Source organism: Macaca nemestrina, chromosome 18 (assembly GCF_043159975.1).
Source record: "Macaca nemestrina isolate mMacNem1 chromosome 18, mMacNem.hap1, whole genome shotgun sequence".
In the NCBI taxonomy this organism is placed as follows: domain Eukaryota; kingdom Metazoa; phylum Chordata; class Mammalia; order Primates; family Cercopithecidae; genus Macaca; species Macaca nemestrina.
The window spans coordinates 22,135,472-22,151,171 of record NC_092142.1 but is presented as its reverse complement, the minus strand read 5'-3'; the positions used below and the strand labels follow the sequence as shown (position 1 = coordinate 22,151,171).

Here is a 15,700-nt window from a genome sequence, read left to right as displayed (position 1 = left end):
TCACGCCTGTAATCCCAGCACTTCGAGAGGCTGAGGTGGGAGGATCACCTGAGGTCAGGAGTTTGAGACCAGCCTGGCCAACATGGTGAAACCCCGTCTATTAAAAATACAAAAATTAGCTGGGCGTGGTGGCATGCACCTGTAATTCCAACTACTCAGGAGGCTGAGGCACGAGAACCACTTGAACCCAGGAGGCAGAGGTTGCAGTGAGCCGAGATCGCGCCACTGTACTCCAGCCTGGGCGACGAGAGCGAGACTCCATCTCAAAAAAATAATAATAAAAATTCAGTTTGTATATCTGAAATTCAAATTCAACCAAGCAGCCTGATTGTTATCTGGCAACCCTGGGAACTGTGCCCCCGCCACCCTTGGACCATGTGATTCTCCTGGGGGCCAAACTGGCTTCAGGTCTGGGCAGATGAATTCAGGTGTGACCAATCAGAGCAGCTTATCTAGCTGGCCACACTGACTGGGTCAGAGATGGGCACACAACCCAGGCAGGGGCTAATGAGTGTTGGCCTGGGAGCTGGCAGTGGAAGGAGGGGCTTGAGACCCTTTCCCTTAAACCAATTTTGGTCTCTCTCAAGCCATTACGGATGCCCTTCTGCCATCAGGGCACCCCGGCTGCCCAGTCAAATGAAGAACACAGCTGGACTCAGTGTTTTCTGCGTTTATTTTCTAGAGTAAATTAGGTGCCACCTGGCAGGGTCCCCACACCTGATGCCCTTCCATCTCTCCACCACCCCTGCCCCAGAGGCCAGCCAAGGCCCGGAAGGAGAAGACCATATGGCCCGCCTGCCTGTTCCTCTCTGGGGTGGACGGAGACTGGCACTGGGAGGGAAGTGGTCTGCCACCAGGAGAAGGTGTTCTGAGGGGTCTCCAGGGCCTGGCCAGGACCAGGATCAGGCCAGGTAGGGACAAGGGTAGGAACCAGGTGAAGATACAACTAATTCCTGCATCCTGCACCAGCACCATGATCCTATGGAGCCCTTGGCCAGGAACGGGCCAGTTGCTGCTGGCCTCTCTGTTGAAGGACACAAGCTCTGGCCTGGAGAGCTACCCTCTCCACCCTTTGGAGAGGGCACCATAGAGTGAGGCCTTGGGCAACAGTCTCGGCTGCTCAGTGAGTTCAAGCCACTGGGGTGGGCAGGGGCAGGGTTAGATGGCATCACCCTCACTGTCAGACTCGATGACGTCCAGTGGCTGCAGACGCAGGGAGTCATAGTTGGGGGGCGGGGTGCCCGGGATGGGCAGGGCCTGCTCACTGGGGTAGGGCCCGGTGTTGGGGCTGCGGGGGGCCGTGTCAGGCTGGTAGCCGAAGTTGGTGTGGGCCTCCACCAGCTCAGCCACCGTGGGCGGTGGGCCGGAGTAGCTGGCTTGGGCTCGCCGCTGCCGGAGGCTCTTGGCCAAGGCCACCAGCTTGATGATGGTGATCCACACAAAGTCGATGATGATCTCCCCAAACTCGATGAGGCACAGCACAGAGCCCCCCATCCAGAAGCCAAACTGGCCACCCAGATTCGAGAGCAGCCAGACGAGCTGTGGGGAACGGGGAGCTGGGGTGGGCTCAGGCCACACATTCTTGCCTCTAGCCCAGATTCACAGGTTCCTGGGAGGTGATTCTTGGGTGGGAATGGGAGGCAGTGACCATCTTGGCCCAGGGGAATAACTTGGGACTGCTTTGGGGATCTCCTAATCCCTCCATAGGGCTCAGAACCCTTCCCCCACCCTCAGGGTGCAGGGGTCAGGGCAGGGCAGCTCTGGGGTATCAGGAGCCTCCTAAACTCACGTTATTGGCTGCTGATTCTTCAATGGTGCGATAGTTAAATTCTTGGAAGTAGATGTTGAGCTTGACAATTCCCTTCCTGCAGGAGGCAGCGAGAAGGGCCAGGACTAATGTATCCCCCTTCCAGACAGACAGACAGACACATGCGTGTACATAGACACATGCACACACATGCATGTGCACACACACCCACATGTATGCACACACACCCGCATGTATGCACACACGTATGCACCCACATGCACCCACACACCCATGCACACATGCACACGTGAACACACACAGGAAGGCAGCCAAGGAATGGCCGCCCCAGCCTCTATCCTGAGCTTCTCTCATGCATGCTCCCATGAGTGGTGAAGTCCAAACAAGAATTGCAAGTGCAGCCCTTCCCAGCCCCTCTGGGCATCTCCACCCAGCACCCGTCCTATGGCCCCCTTCCTCCACCGCTTGCCTACCAGTTCCCTACAGGACACTCTGGCCTGGGACAGCCCCAAAGATCTGCTCCGAGCTCCCCACTTTGTACCCTCAGGGTGGCCCGGGTTACACGCAGTGACTCTGCACAGAGCTCTTCACTGAGCCATGAGCACCTTCACTGCACCTGGGACAGAAAGGGGTGGCTGTGTGGGCTTCCCCTCCCACGTGGTGGTCCTCAGAAAGGCTGTGCTATCTCGTGTCTCCAGGGTTCCAAGCTTTGTCTTCTGCCTGGACATTGGTGCCTCTTCTTATTTGAACAGCACTTACTCCTCCTTGGAGAGTTCACGCAAAGCCACCTCCCTATGCAGACCTCCCTTATCTCTCAGGCAGACTAAGGCTCCTTCCCTGCTGTACTCAGACCCTCCTCTCCTTAAGCCCTTTTTGCATATATTTGCCCCCTGAACTCCTGCTAGCTTGGACTGTGTGTCTTTCTTGTGCTCAACTAATGTTTTTGTTGAGTGGATGGAGAGATCCATGAATAAATGGAGGATGGCTGGGTGTGCGGGTGGGAGAATGGAGGGGTGGATGATGGAGGATGAATGGGTGGAGGATGGCTGGGTGCGTGGGTGGGAGAATGGATGATGAATGGGTGGAGGATGCTGGGTGTGTGGGTGCGAGTCTGGAGGATGAATGGGTAGAGGATGGCTGGATGCGTGGGTGGGAGAATGGATGATGAATGGCTGGAGGATGGCTGGGTGTGTGGGTAGGAGAATGGAAGGGTGGATGATGGAGGGATGAATGGGTGGAGGATGGCTGGGTTCGTGGGTGGTTGATGGAGGATGAATGGGTGGAGAATGCTGGGTGTGTGGGTGGATGATGGAGGATGAATGGGTGGAGGATGGCTGGGTGTGTGGGTGGAGGATGGAGGATGAATGAGTGGAGGATGACTGGGTGTGTGGGTGGGAGAATGGAGGATGAATGGGTGGAGGATGGCTCGGTGCATGGGTGGATGATGGAGGATGAATGGGTGGAGGATGCTGGGTGTGTGGGTGGAGGATGGAGGATGAATGGGTGGAGGATGCTGGGTGTGTGGGTGGAAGATGGAGGATGAATGGGTGGATGATGGCTGGGTGCGTGGGTGGAGGATGGAGGATGAATGGGTGGATGATGGCTGGGTGTGTGGGTGGAAGATGGAGGATGAATGGGTGGATGATGGCTGGGTGTGTGGGTGGAGGATGGAGGATGAATGGGTGGAGGATGCTGGGTGTGTGGGTGGAAGATGGAGGATGAATGGGTGGATGATGGCTGGGTGCGTGGGTGGGAGAATGGATGATGAATGGGTGGAGTATGGCTGGGTGTGTGGGTGGGAGAATGGAAGGGTGGATGATGGCTGGGTGCGTGGGTGGATGATGGAGGATGAATGGGTGGAGAATGCTGGGTGTGGGGGTGGATGATGGAGGATGAATGGGTGGAGGATGGCTGGGTGTGTGGGTGGATGATGGAGGATGAATGAGTGGAGGATGCTGGGTGTGGGGGTGGATGATGGAGGATGAATGGGTGGAGGATGGCTGGGTGTGTGGGTGGATGATGGAGGATGAATGAGTGGAGGATGGATGGGTGCGTGGGTGGGAGAATGGAGGATGAATGGGTGGAGGATGGCTCGGTGCATGGGTGGATGATGGAGGGTGAATGGGTGGAGGATGCCTGGTTCGTGGGTGAAAGAATGGAGGATGAATGGGTGGAGGATGGCTGGGTGCATGGGTGGATGATGGAGGATGAATGGGTGGAGGATGCTGGGTGTGTGGGTGGAGGATGGAGGATGATTGGATGGCTGGGTGGACAGTGACAGAGGGAAACACAGGCTCCTCCTTAGCAGCTGGTAGACTCAGAGTCCCCGTGGCTGCCTTTCCTCTCTCTCACTCCTAGTGCCTCCTCCTGGAGACTTGCTCCTGGGTCTGACCCATGTGAGAAGGTGTCTGAGGAGCTGTCCTGTGTCCAAACTCCTGCCCCGAGTTTCTGGACCCTCTTCCCTGCTTCCCCAGCCCCGCCCAGGCTCAGGCTCACCTGCTCAGGGTGATATTGGTGCTTTGGTCCCGCTCCTGAGACAAGACGTGGAAAATCCAGTCCTGGAACCCAAGAAGGCGGCTGCAAAAGTTGCCATCTGCAGCATCCCTCCCAGTCATGGCTCTGCTCCCTGGGGGAGGTAGACCACAGCCCTGTCCCTTCCCAAGGCCCCTGGGGGAATCACAATTTGGATGGGGAGCAAGAGGAAGCGTGTAGTGGAAGCTGTGGCTGCTGTTCTGGGGAAGAAGGGACTCGGGTCTCCAGACTCTTCCCCGGCGGGCCTGGCCACCCTGCCCGGCTCTTTCCCACCTCTGGTCCTCATGCTTCCTGCTCCCTCTGCCTGGAATCCTCCTCAGCTCTGCCCATGTTGACTCAGCCTCTGCCTCCAGGTGTCAGCTCCAATGTCACCTTCTTAGAGAGACCTTCCTTGACCACGCTATCTAACGTGCTTTCCCAGAGGGTGGGCATGGTGGCTCATGCCTGTAATCCCAGCATTTTGGGAGAGCTGGTGTGGGAGGATTGCCTAAGGCCAGGAGTTCAAGACCAGCCTGGGCAACATAGCGAGACTCCATCTCTTTAAAAAGTTTAACATATAGCCAGGCCTGGTGGCATATGCCTGTGGTCCCAGCTGAGGACCACAGCTAAAGCAGGAGGATTACTTAAGCCCAGGAGTTCGAGGCTTCAGTGAGCTGTGATCATACCACTGCACTCCAGCCTGGGCGACAGAGCAAGCCCCTGTCTCCAAAAATAAAAAATAAAGTAAAAATACAAAAATAATGTAGTTTCCCCCAGTTACTCTCTCCCATCACCTGTTTATTTATTTCACAGCCATAATCACACTTTGAAATGATTTTATTTCTGTTTGTGATCTTGGCCTTCTCCTATTAAAAGGATTATGTCTGTCTAATTCTGTGTTGTGTACATAGCACACTGCCTGGGAGAATATTGGTGGAAGGAAAGAAGGAAGGAAGGAAAGAAGGAAGCAGGGAGGGACGAAGAAAGGGAGGAAGGAAGAAAAGAGGAAGGAAGGAAGGAATGAAGGAACGAAGGAAACAGGGAAGGAGGGAGGGAGAAGGAAGGAAGGAAGAAAAGAAGGAAGGAAGGACAGAAGGAAGGAAGGAAATGAGAAGGGAGGGAGAAAGAAAGGAAGGAAAGAAGGAAGGGAGAAGGGAGGGAGAAAGGAAAGAAGGAAGAAGGGAAGGAGAAGGAATGAAGGAAGGAAGAAGGGATGAAGGAAGGAAGAAGGAAGGGAGAAGTGAGGGAGGGAGGAAGGAAGGGAGAAGGAAGAAAGGAAGGGAAAAGGAAGGGAGGAAGGAAGGAAGGAAGGAATGAAAATGGAAGGAAGAAATAAAGCAGACAAAGGAAGGAAGGAGGGAAAGAGAGAAGGAGGGAAAAAGGCACCCCCTCCAAATTTCCAAATAGCCCACATCTTTTTTTTTTTTTTTTTTTTTTTGAGACGGAGTCTCGCTCTGCCGCCCAGGCTGGAGTGCAGTGGCCGGATCTCAGCTCACTGCAAGCTCCGCCTCCCGGGTTCACGCCATTCTCCTGCCTCAGCCTCCCGAGTAGTTGGGACTACAGGCGCCCGCCACCGCGCCCGGCTAGTTTTTTGTATTTTTTAGTAGAGACGGGGTTTCACCGTGTTAGCCAGGATGGTCTCGATCTCCTGACCTCGTGATCCGCCCGTCTCGGCCTCCCAAAGTGCTGGGATTACAGGCTTGAGCCACCGCACCCGGCCAAGCCCACATCTTATGCCCAGACTTGTCACCAGCCCAAAGCTGAGGGCCAGGAACTCGGCCCCCAACTGTCTCACCTCAGAGGCCTCAGAAGGCCAGTCAGCCATGGAGATAGTCATCTTGTACTGGGTGTCACTGAAAGAGAAGGTCAGGCCTGTTGCGGTCCCTGCCAGTGATGCCCCTCCATGCCCACCCGCTGCTGTGCCCGCCCACCTGCACTCACTTGCAGGATTCCTTGCACATGCCAATGCAGGTCTCTCTCTGCGCCACGCTCATCTGCAGATCTGAGTAGCAATGGGCTGTGCAGGAGACAGAGAGGTGGCCAAGAGGTTGGAGGGGGCTTTCTAGCCCCTGTCCCCTGCCGAGCCTCTGGCTGGCCCCTCTGCTCTCCTGGCCCTGTGGTTAGGTGGCGGGAGGAGGTGTCATGAAAAATCACCACTCCCTACCCAGCCCCTGACCTCCAGCCATTTCACCCCAGTCTGGCCTGGGTCCCAGCTCAGGCCAGTCAGAGCAGCTTTCCTTTTGCCGGCCATCCCCATCCCTGCCTGGGGGATGGGGTTATGGGGTCATGAACAAAGGGTGGGTGACTGGAAGGAATAACGTTTTCCCGTTTAGTTTGTGTTGGTTGTAAGTGGTGAGTCTCCTGCTGACAGCATTCTTTTTATTCTCTCTTTTACTTTTTTTTTTCTTCTCTTTTCTTTTTTTCTTTTTCTAGAGATGGGGCTTTGCCATGTTGGCCAGGCTGGTCTCGAACTCCTGGCCTCAATTGATCATCTTGTCGCAGCCTCCCAAAGTGTTGGGATTACAAGCATGAGCCACCACACCCTGCTGACAACATTCATCGGTGGTTGGACTCCAGACCGCCAGGGCTCCCAGGCCCCAGGTCCAATTGCTTGTGAGCCCAGCAGGGCTCTTCTTCCCGCTGTGACTTTAGGTTTCGAGTCCTTGGAGGCCACCATCATGCTAATGGCTTCCTCACCCTCCCCTCCCACCCAGCGCCTTGCAGAGAGACCCAGTGAACCCACACAGACATGAACACACATGCTGAAGAGGGACGCATGGCCTTATCCATACATGCACGTGCACACACACACACATACACACGAGTGCACTAAAGCCAGAGTGTACAAATGCAGACCCTGGAAGTGATTTGTGCCTGTGCATAAACCTACACACAGCAACCCACCACACTCACGAACGGCTCCTGTGCGTTTGGACGCAAGCACGGAAATGCCTTTGCATGTGTGCACTTGAAAACATGAGTGCAAGCACACACTCGCCAGCAGCCACATGCCTAGGGTTGCGCGTGTGCGAGCATTTGGCACACAGACACAGGCCCACAAGGACACGTGTACCCTATGCCTATGTGTTTCAAGCCCATGCTTCATGAAATTGAGGAGCAGAGAGAAGGCTGGGTTCCTGCAGAAAGGAGGCCTGGGAAGGGATTGTAGGAGGGACCTCAGACTGCGGAGGAGCCACCCTGGGCACATCTCTGGACTCTGCTGAGGGCACTGAGCTCTGCCCGCTCCTCTATGGTCAGAGCCTCTGTGGCCCCAGGTGGCTGGAGTGCCGATCCCCCTGTGTCCCCGCTCACCCCAGTCTGGGAAGTCCCGGTTGTTGCAGTATTTCTCCCCACGGGGCAGTGGGTAGAGGTAGTGCCCACACTTGCAGCTACGGATCATGTGGTCTTGGAAGCAGGAGCGAAGACAGGCCTGTGGGGGGTAGGGGGTTCATAAGGAGAGAACACAGGCACGGTCAGTGATGTCCCCATCCCAGCACCGGGGTGTCCAGAGAAGTGATGCCCAGGTTAAGGGAGCTGGGGGAGCTGGCAGAGGTGCTCCAGGGCTGAGAAGCTGTGCTGAGATGACTGGCTGCAGCTACAGACCCCACAGTCCTGGACGCTTTTGGGCTTCCCAGCAGGTCCCTGGACCCCGCAGAGGGACCTAGGCCAGACCCCAGTATCCCAGGTCTCACCATTCAGAGCTGGGGTCCTCACCCTTCACCATGGGGAAGAGCAGCTTGCTCCTGATAATAGAGCCAATGCTCAGAGAGCTCTCATTATGAGGATGCCAGCCTCCGTCCAAGCACTTGACACAGATGCACCCTGATAGGCCGCCAAGGAAGCCAGGCAGGCTAGCTCTGCGTTCCTTCCTCCCAGAGGGAAATGCCCAGGGAAAGCCAGGAGAAGGATGATCGCTGAGCGTCCTGACGCACAGTCAATGACAGAGGAAGTGAGTGGCCCACTGGTCTGCAGAACATCTCCTGGTGGGGCGAGGAAGAAGAGGGCTCCTGGGCAGCCTCCGGGAGGCTGGATGTGATGAGTCTCAACTCACTCGGCCCCAACATACTGGGCTTTCAGGTCATTCTGACCTGGTTTCAGTCCACTCAGAGACCAGCTATGTGTCCTAGGGCGAGTCATGACCCTCTGGGGCTCGGTTTACTCATAGGTGAAATAGGGTGTGGAGGACACCTGTCTCCTGAGGTTGGGAGGGAGGATTCAGGGCCACATCAGGTTCTCGGGAAGCACTGCACGGATGGAGGCAGCGGTTCTTGGTGTTTCATTGTCTATCCAGTTTCTTAGGTCCTGACTACCCTGGGCTCCTGGATACAGGCCTGGCCAGCTCCTCCCTACCTCTCTCCACTCAGCCCCGCCCTCCACACCTGCGCCCCTGAGTCCCCTTCTGCTCCTCCTGCGTCTCTGTCTCAGGTCCCTATGTGTTGCCTTTCTATTGTCCCTAATGAGTCTGTGGTTTCCTGAGGGCAGGAAATCGGGGCTGGATGGCAGATTAAATGGCATGGCCAGGAAGAGCCAGAGCTGGGTTTCCAGCAAGTGTTTCACATTCTTTTTTTTTTTTTTTGAGATGGAGTCTTGCTCTGTCGCTCAGGCTGGAGTGCTGTGGCATGATCTCGGCTCACTGCAACCTCAACCTCCAGGGTTCAAGTGATTCTCCCGCCTCAGCCTCCCGAGTAGCTGGGATTACAAGCACGTGCCACCACACCTGGCTAATTTTTGTATTTTTAGCAGAGACCAACTTTCACTATGTTGGCCAGGCTGATCTCAAACTCCTGACCTCAGGGGACCCACCCACCTTGACATCCCAAAGTGTTGGGATTACAGGCGTGAGCCACTGCGCCCAGCCTCTTTTTTACTTTTTTTTTTTTTTTTTTGTATTTTTCCTGAGACAGGGTCTAACTCTGTCGCCCAGGCTGGAGTGCAGTGGAGTGATCATAACTCTCTGCATCCTCAAACTCCTGGGCTCAAGCGATCCTCCCGCCTCAGCCTCTGAGTAGCTGGGACTACAGGTGTGCATCACCGTGCCCCACCAAGGTGTCTTATATTCTTGTAGACCTCTCTGTCTCATCTGGAAAGCGGGAGTCCTTCCCAGGCCCTGTGACGGAGGCTGGGGTGGGCTCAAGCCGGCTCCTGGTTGGAGTGGCCATGGGGATGGGCAGAGCTCCCGATCAGGGCCTGGCTCTTGGCTAAGTTTTCTGGCCTGAGTGGCTACCACACCGGAAGAAACGAGAAGCGCAGTTTTCCTGGAATGAAGTTTCTGGGGCTGGCGCCTTCTTCTCCATGTTTCCCACCTCCCTGTACTGCTCTGTCTGTCTGTCTGTCTGTCCCTCCAGAGGCTCAGATGACGGCTAGAGTTCTCCATAATGGGCAGAAGTCCCTCCAGACACGAGGTGGCCAAACCAGCCAAGCAATGGGTGGGCAGGTGGGCACCAGGAGGGTCATTTCCTGTGACTACAGGGAAAGGCAAACCATGCCATGCTCGGGCACCCAGACACTGAGGCTGGCATTGGGCTGCCCTCTTGTTATGCCTCAGTGCACTGATCTGCCAACGCAGACTGGGCTGGAGAGGAAGTATCAGCGAGTGGTCATTTTTGTCACCTTTGCAAGGATTCAATCTGCCCTCTCCAAGGGGGCCAGGACTAGGGGCAGGTCTGGGTTAACTCTGGAGATCAGGACAAGAAGGAAGCTGCCAGCTACAGCAAAGAGGATTGAGGGCAGATACAAAGAGGGACTTCCAGTGGGTGCAGTGGCTCATGCCTATAATCCCAGCATTTTGGGAGGCCAGAGTGGGAGGACTGCTTGAGCCCAGGAGTTCGAGACTAGCCTGGGCAACATAGCAAGACTCTGTCTCTGCAAAAAATTTTAAAAATTAAGAAATTAGCCAGGCACAGTAGCTCATGCCTGTGGTCCTGGCTACTAGGGAGGCTAAGGCAGGAGGATCACTTGAATCCAAGAGTTCAAAGCTGCAGTGAGCTATGATGGCACCGCTGCACTTCAGCCTGGGTGACAGAGCAAGACCCTGTCTCTCTTTTTTATTTTATTATTTTATTTTTTGAGACAAGGGTCTCGCTGTCACTCAGGCTGGAGTGCAGTGGCATGATCTCAGCTCACTGCAACCTCCACCTCCCAGGTTCAAGCAATTCTCTTGCCTCAGTCCCCTGCGTAGCTGGGACTACAGTCGTGTGCCACCACGCCTGGCTAAATTTTTTTTTTTTTTTTGTATTTTTTTAGTAGAGATGGGGTTTTACCATGTTGGCCAGGCTGGTGTTGAACTCCTGACCTCAAGTGTGATCCACCTGCTTTGGCCTCCCAAAGTGCTGGGATTACAGGCGTGAGCCAGCATGCCTGGTTATCTCTTTAAAAATAATAATAATAAAGACCGGGCATGGTGGCTCATGCTTGTTATCCCAGGACTTTGGGAGGCCAAGGCGGGTGGATCACAAGGTCAGGAGTTCAAGACCAGCTGGCCAACTTGGTGAAACCCTGTCTCTATTAAAAATACAGAAAAATTAGCTGGTGTGGTGGCAGGCGCCTGTAATCCCAGCTTCTTGGGAGGCTGAGGCAGAGAATTGCTTGAACCTGAGGCGGAGGTTGCAGTGAGCTGAGATCATGCAACTGCACTCCAGCCTGGGTGACAGAGTGAAACTCCATCTTAAGAAAAAAAAAAAAGTAGGGGGATTTCTTAGGTAAATTGATGATGCATTTGAACTGGGGTCTGCCAATCCCAATTTCCTCATTCCTAGAATGGGAATGATAATAGCATCTACATCTTAGGGTTGTTGTGAAAGTTAAATGATGTAATGTATGTAAATTACTTACAACAGTGACTGCCTAACACATGGTAAGCCTACTATTATTAGTTTATCAATAAATGCTGCTGTCATTAGTATATTATGGATTCATGTGGGGAGGGGGTTGAAAGACTAAACGATGATGGAATGTGTTCTAGCCCTTAGCACAGTATTTCACACGCAGTGAAAGCTTGATGGTGTTAGCTGCTATTTTTTGTTTTCATCTCGGGAAACCCCAGAGTAAGATCCCTATATTCCCCTGGGCGTCCCCAAGGGCACACCTGCTCAAGTGGGGATGAGAAGTGGCCAGTCCTAGGCCCTGGTGAGAGAGCTCAGGAAGGTGACTGGTCCCACAGGCCCAGGGGTGCCCCGTGGCCACCTACAAAAGCCCAGCAGAGCCAGCCTTGCTGGGGCCAGTTCTCCCGGAGGACTGAGGTCTCCGCCCCATAAACCCGGACAGGGGCCCTGGGGCATGAGGTGTGCGCTGCCTTCCCACCTGGATGGAGTAGGTCGTGTTGTAGTCACTGTAGAAGTTTTGGACGGGGACCTCGGAGCCATTCACGGTGCACGGGCTGTAGGGCTCCCCCATGCGCTGAAGCTTGTCCTGGGTTTAGAGGGGTTGCTTGAGAGGGGCCCTGGTCGCTCCAGGAAACCCTTTCTGCGCCTGCCTTCCATCAAGCATGCGGGGATAGAGGGCTGTGGACCCCTGCAAGTGCCAGAGGGGGCGCCAGAGGGCTCACCTTCCCCTAAAGCTTGGCCACCCTGAGGGGGTTCCAGCCAAAAGGAAGGCAGGCCAGGGCTGGGGGGCCTGGATCTCCTCCTCCCAGGCCAAGGGAAGTTGGCCCTGGACAGGTGGGCCCCCACCCTCAGACCCTCTAGGACTGCCCTTGGGCTCTGGACATACCACGAGTACCCCGATGGACGTCTCTGTCCCCGACATGGCATAGATGCCCTCGTCTCTGATGAAGGGGTATGACCTCTGCTCGTGAAGCATCAGCCTGACCCCAGCCGTGGACGCGAGGAAGGGGACGTAGTCTTCCTGGTCTATGTCCAGGATCAACTTCAGGCCTGTGGGGAGGGTGAGGTGAGGGCTGCCTGAACTTGTTCCTGAGGCAGAAAGGAGACCCCACTACCCACTTCTCCAAGCTCCCTCCAGCCAGGGGACCTCCAGGGACCGCCAAGGAGGCTGGCTCCACTTTGCAAAAACTCAGTACTCAAATATTGCTTGCCTTCTGCAAAGCCCCATCATCTCCAAGGCAGGCTCTGACGTAGCCTCCTCCCTGGGTGTCTCTTGCCTCTCCATGATCTCTTTTCTGATCAGGAGGTAGATCTAGGAGGCACGGCATGGCCATGGCCCACCCACACCACCCTGCCTCACACCACAGGTGCCCTCGCTGTCACCGTTCAATGCCTCCGAGCTTCTGCACACCTTCCTCCTGCTGTGCCTTTGCAAATGCTGTTCCCTCACTCTGGAGTGCTGTTCCCTCACCTGGAATGCTGTTCCTCAATCTGGAGTGCTATTCCCTCGCTCTGGAATGCTGTCTCTGCCACTTCCCTTCCCCCTAGAAACACGTGCTCTTCCTTCAGATCTCAACCAGCATCACTTCCTCCAGCAACCTTCCCTGATGGCTCAGACGAGGTGTCAGGGTCTTGGTTGTACGTTCTCCTTAGCCCTGGAACTTTCCTTCTGAGTACCTGCCTCATTTGTGTGATTCTTCTTTTATTGTCTGTCTTCCTTCCCCACTTGACTGTTATCAAGGGAAGGGACTGGACCCAGTCTCCCACGCACCACAGTCCTGAGCTATGTGGAGCTGAGTCTGTCTGGTTAAGACAGTAAGGGCTGGTTGAGTACTTGCTGCCTGCTGGGTGCTTTGCTAAGGGCTTCATTAAATGTGAGCTCCTTGGCCGGGCACGGTGGCTCACACCTGTAATCCCAGCACTTTGGGAGGCTGAAGCAGGCAGATCACTTGAGGTCAGGAGTTCAAGACCAGCCTGGCTAACATTGTGAAACCCCGTCTCTACTAAAAATACGAAAATTAGCCAGGCATGGTGGCAGGCTTCTGAAATCCCAGCTACTTGGGAGGCTGAGGCAGGAGAATTGCTTGAACCTGGGAGACAGAAGTTGTAGTGAATTGAGATTGCACCACTGCACTTCAGCGGGGATGACAGAGCAAAACTCCGTATCAAAATAGAAAAGAAAAAATACAAAAATTAGCTGGACATTGTGGCGCATGCCTGTAATCCCAGTTACTTGGGAGGCTGAGGCAGAATCGCTTGAACCCCGGAGGCGGAGGTTGCAGTGAGCCAAGATCACATCACTGCACTCCAACCTGAGCGCGAGCGAGACTCCATCTCCAAAAATAAAATAAAAGAAACATGAGTTCCTTGGATGCTCACAAGGGCCACATGATGGAGGTACTAGTATTGTCCCCATTTTACAGATGGAGAAACTGAGGCACAGAGAAATGAAAGGACTTGTCTGAGGTCTTCCAGTGAGGAAGTGCTTTTGCTGGGCTTCTTACACAGCAGCTGGCTGCCTGACTATAATCATCTGCGTCTGGAAGTAAGTTGACTGGCACCTCTGTGACAGTGCTCTCAGCAGCACGGGGGCTAAGTGAAAGGCACTCAGCTCACCTGCCCCACTCTTGGCAAGCGGCCCTGACGGTCGCTGAATGACAGCCTGCCTCTTGGTGGCTGCAGAGATCAGAACCTGAAAGATGGGAGGAGGGATCCACTCCCACCTGTGCCTGGCTCACAAGCTCAAAAACCACAGCCAGCCTGAGTCCACCAGCCCTTCTCTAGCGGTCAATGCAACACCTGAGCCCCGAGGGAGGGGGAGCCGTCATCCCCCATGCCCCATTTCCTCACTTCCATGGACTCCTTCAGCTTCTGTGTGTCTCTGTCTTTCTTTAAGAATTGTACAGCCGGGCACAGTGGAACACATCTGTAATCCCAGTACTTTGAGAGGCCAAGGAGGGCAGATTGCTTGAGCCCAGGAGTTCGAGACCAGCCTGGGCAACAGGAGGAAACCTCATCTCTACAGAAAATTAGCCACCTGCAGTCCTAGCTCCTCAGGAGGCTGAGGAGGGAGGATCACCTGAGACCAGGAGGTCGAGGCTGCAGTGAGCCGTGACCATGTCATTGCACTCCAGCTTGGGCGACAGAGCGAGACCCTGTCACAAACAAACAAACAAAAAACCAAAACTGTACACCAGAGGGGCAGAGGGACTAAGAGGCTAAGTGTTACGTGTTTCTTTTCTTTTTCAAATTTGTATAAATGTGAGTGGTACAAGCACACTTTTGTTACATGGAGTTATTGTACAGTGGTGAAGTCTAGGCTTTTAGTGTAAACTTCACTGGAATCCTATATACTGTTCTCATTAATTTCTTGCCCCTCACCTGCCTCCTACCCTCCCATGCTCTAAGTCTCCGATGTCCATCCTTCCACACTGTGTGTCCACCTGTGCACATCATTTAGCTCCCACTTACAGGTAAGAACATGCAATGTCTTTTGGTCCATGTATTAACTGCATGATCCTGGACAAGTTGTTTAAAAACTGCTCAGAATACTCAGCGTATATGGAGCATTTCCTACTTCCTAGGCAGTTGAAACAATTTACCACATTGCATCATAATGACTCACAAGGCATATACTATTTACTCATCATAATGGCTCACAAGGTAGATTCGATTTATTATACTAAATGCTCTGCTCTGCTACTATATACTAATGTATGAATGGGGAGACTAAGGCTTTGAGAAGGTTGCTCTGGAGCTCAGGAACACCCTGCAAATAAATGGTGGGGCTGCAGTGGTGCGATCATGGCTCACTGCTGCCTTGACCTCCCCAGCTCAAGCAATCTTCCTGCCTCAGCCTCCTGAGTAGCTGGGACTACAGGTACGTGTCATCATGCCTCGCTAATTTTTGTACTTTTTTTAAGAGATGGGGTTTCACCTTATTGCCCAGGCTGGTCTCGAACTCCTGGGCTTAAACAATCCTCCCACCTCGGCCTCCCAAAGCGTTGGGATTACAGGCATCAGCCACCATGCCTGGCTGAACCTTGAGCTCTTGACCACGAAGCTGTGCTGCTTCCAAATCCTCACTTTGCTCATCAGCAAAACGGGAACACCAGTTGCTACCCCAGGGATTCTGAGCATTGCAGGAGGGAATGGCTGAGGAAGCGCCTGGCCTTCCCTGGCACACAGCAGGAGCCTCAGTAGTGGTCACTGGCCTGGCCTCCCCTGGCACACAGCAGAGCCTCAGTAGTGGTCACTCCGCTTGATGCCGCATTAGTCCCCCCTCAGGCCCACCCTGCAACAGCTGACGGTATTTCAGTCCCACATCATAGGGGTGGTTAAAGCCTCTTGGCTCTAGCCCCAGGATAAACCAAAACTCACCAAATTCAGGTCCAGGGTTGGCCGAAGGAAGTGCCTTCTCTGTCATGCCCCAGTTGAAGATGTAACAGTTGCCATAGTGAGGGTAGAAGATGGACGTGAAGTTCCTAAAAGAAACAGCATCAGCTGCAGGGCAGGTTCCACCACAGACAATGCCTTCCCCGACTATCTGCTTTCCACCCTTCGTTTCCTCCTTGGAGGGGCTCCGAAAGGGAGAGGCAAG

At 54.4% G+C, this 15,700-nt stretch overlaps 1 protein-coding gene across 2 annotated transcripts in view; it reads right to left on the bottom strand.

Annotated features, from left to right (window-relative positions):
- Positions 1-655: 655 nt before the first annotated feature.
- The window catches only part of LOC105485016 (sodium channel epithelial 1 subunit beta), an 87,659-nt gene continuing 72,614 nt past the window's right edge, over positions 656-15,700 (bottom strand). Inside the window, exons 5-14 of one of the 2 annotated variants that reach the window (XM_011747168.2) lie at positions 15,481-15,584; positions 11,987-12,150; positions 11,579-11,686; positions 7,592-7,709; positions 6,221-6,296; positions 6,075-6,132; positions 4,265-4,326; positions 2,385-2,488; positions 1,790-1,865; positions 656-1,539 (exon numbers count right to left, since the gene is read on the bottom strand). In XM_011747168.2, coding sequence (XP_011745470.2) covers positions 903-1,539; positions 1,790-1,865; positions 2,385-2,488; positions 4,265-4,326; positions 6,075-6,132; positions 6,221-6,296; positions 7,592-7,709; positions 11,579-11,686; positions 11,987-12,150; positions 15,481-15,584 — 1,507 coding nt within the window. In that variant the 3' untranslated portion in view covers positions 656-902. The remainder of the gene's footprint in view (positions 1,540-1,789; positions 1,866-2,384; positions 2,489-4,264; positions 4,327-6,074; positions 6,133-6,220; positions 6,297-7,591; positions 7,710-11,578; positions 11,687-11,986; positions 12,151-15,480; positions 15,585-15,700) is intronic. The other variant, XM_011747169.3, reaches the window with a different exon arrangement.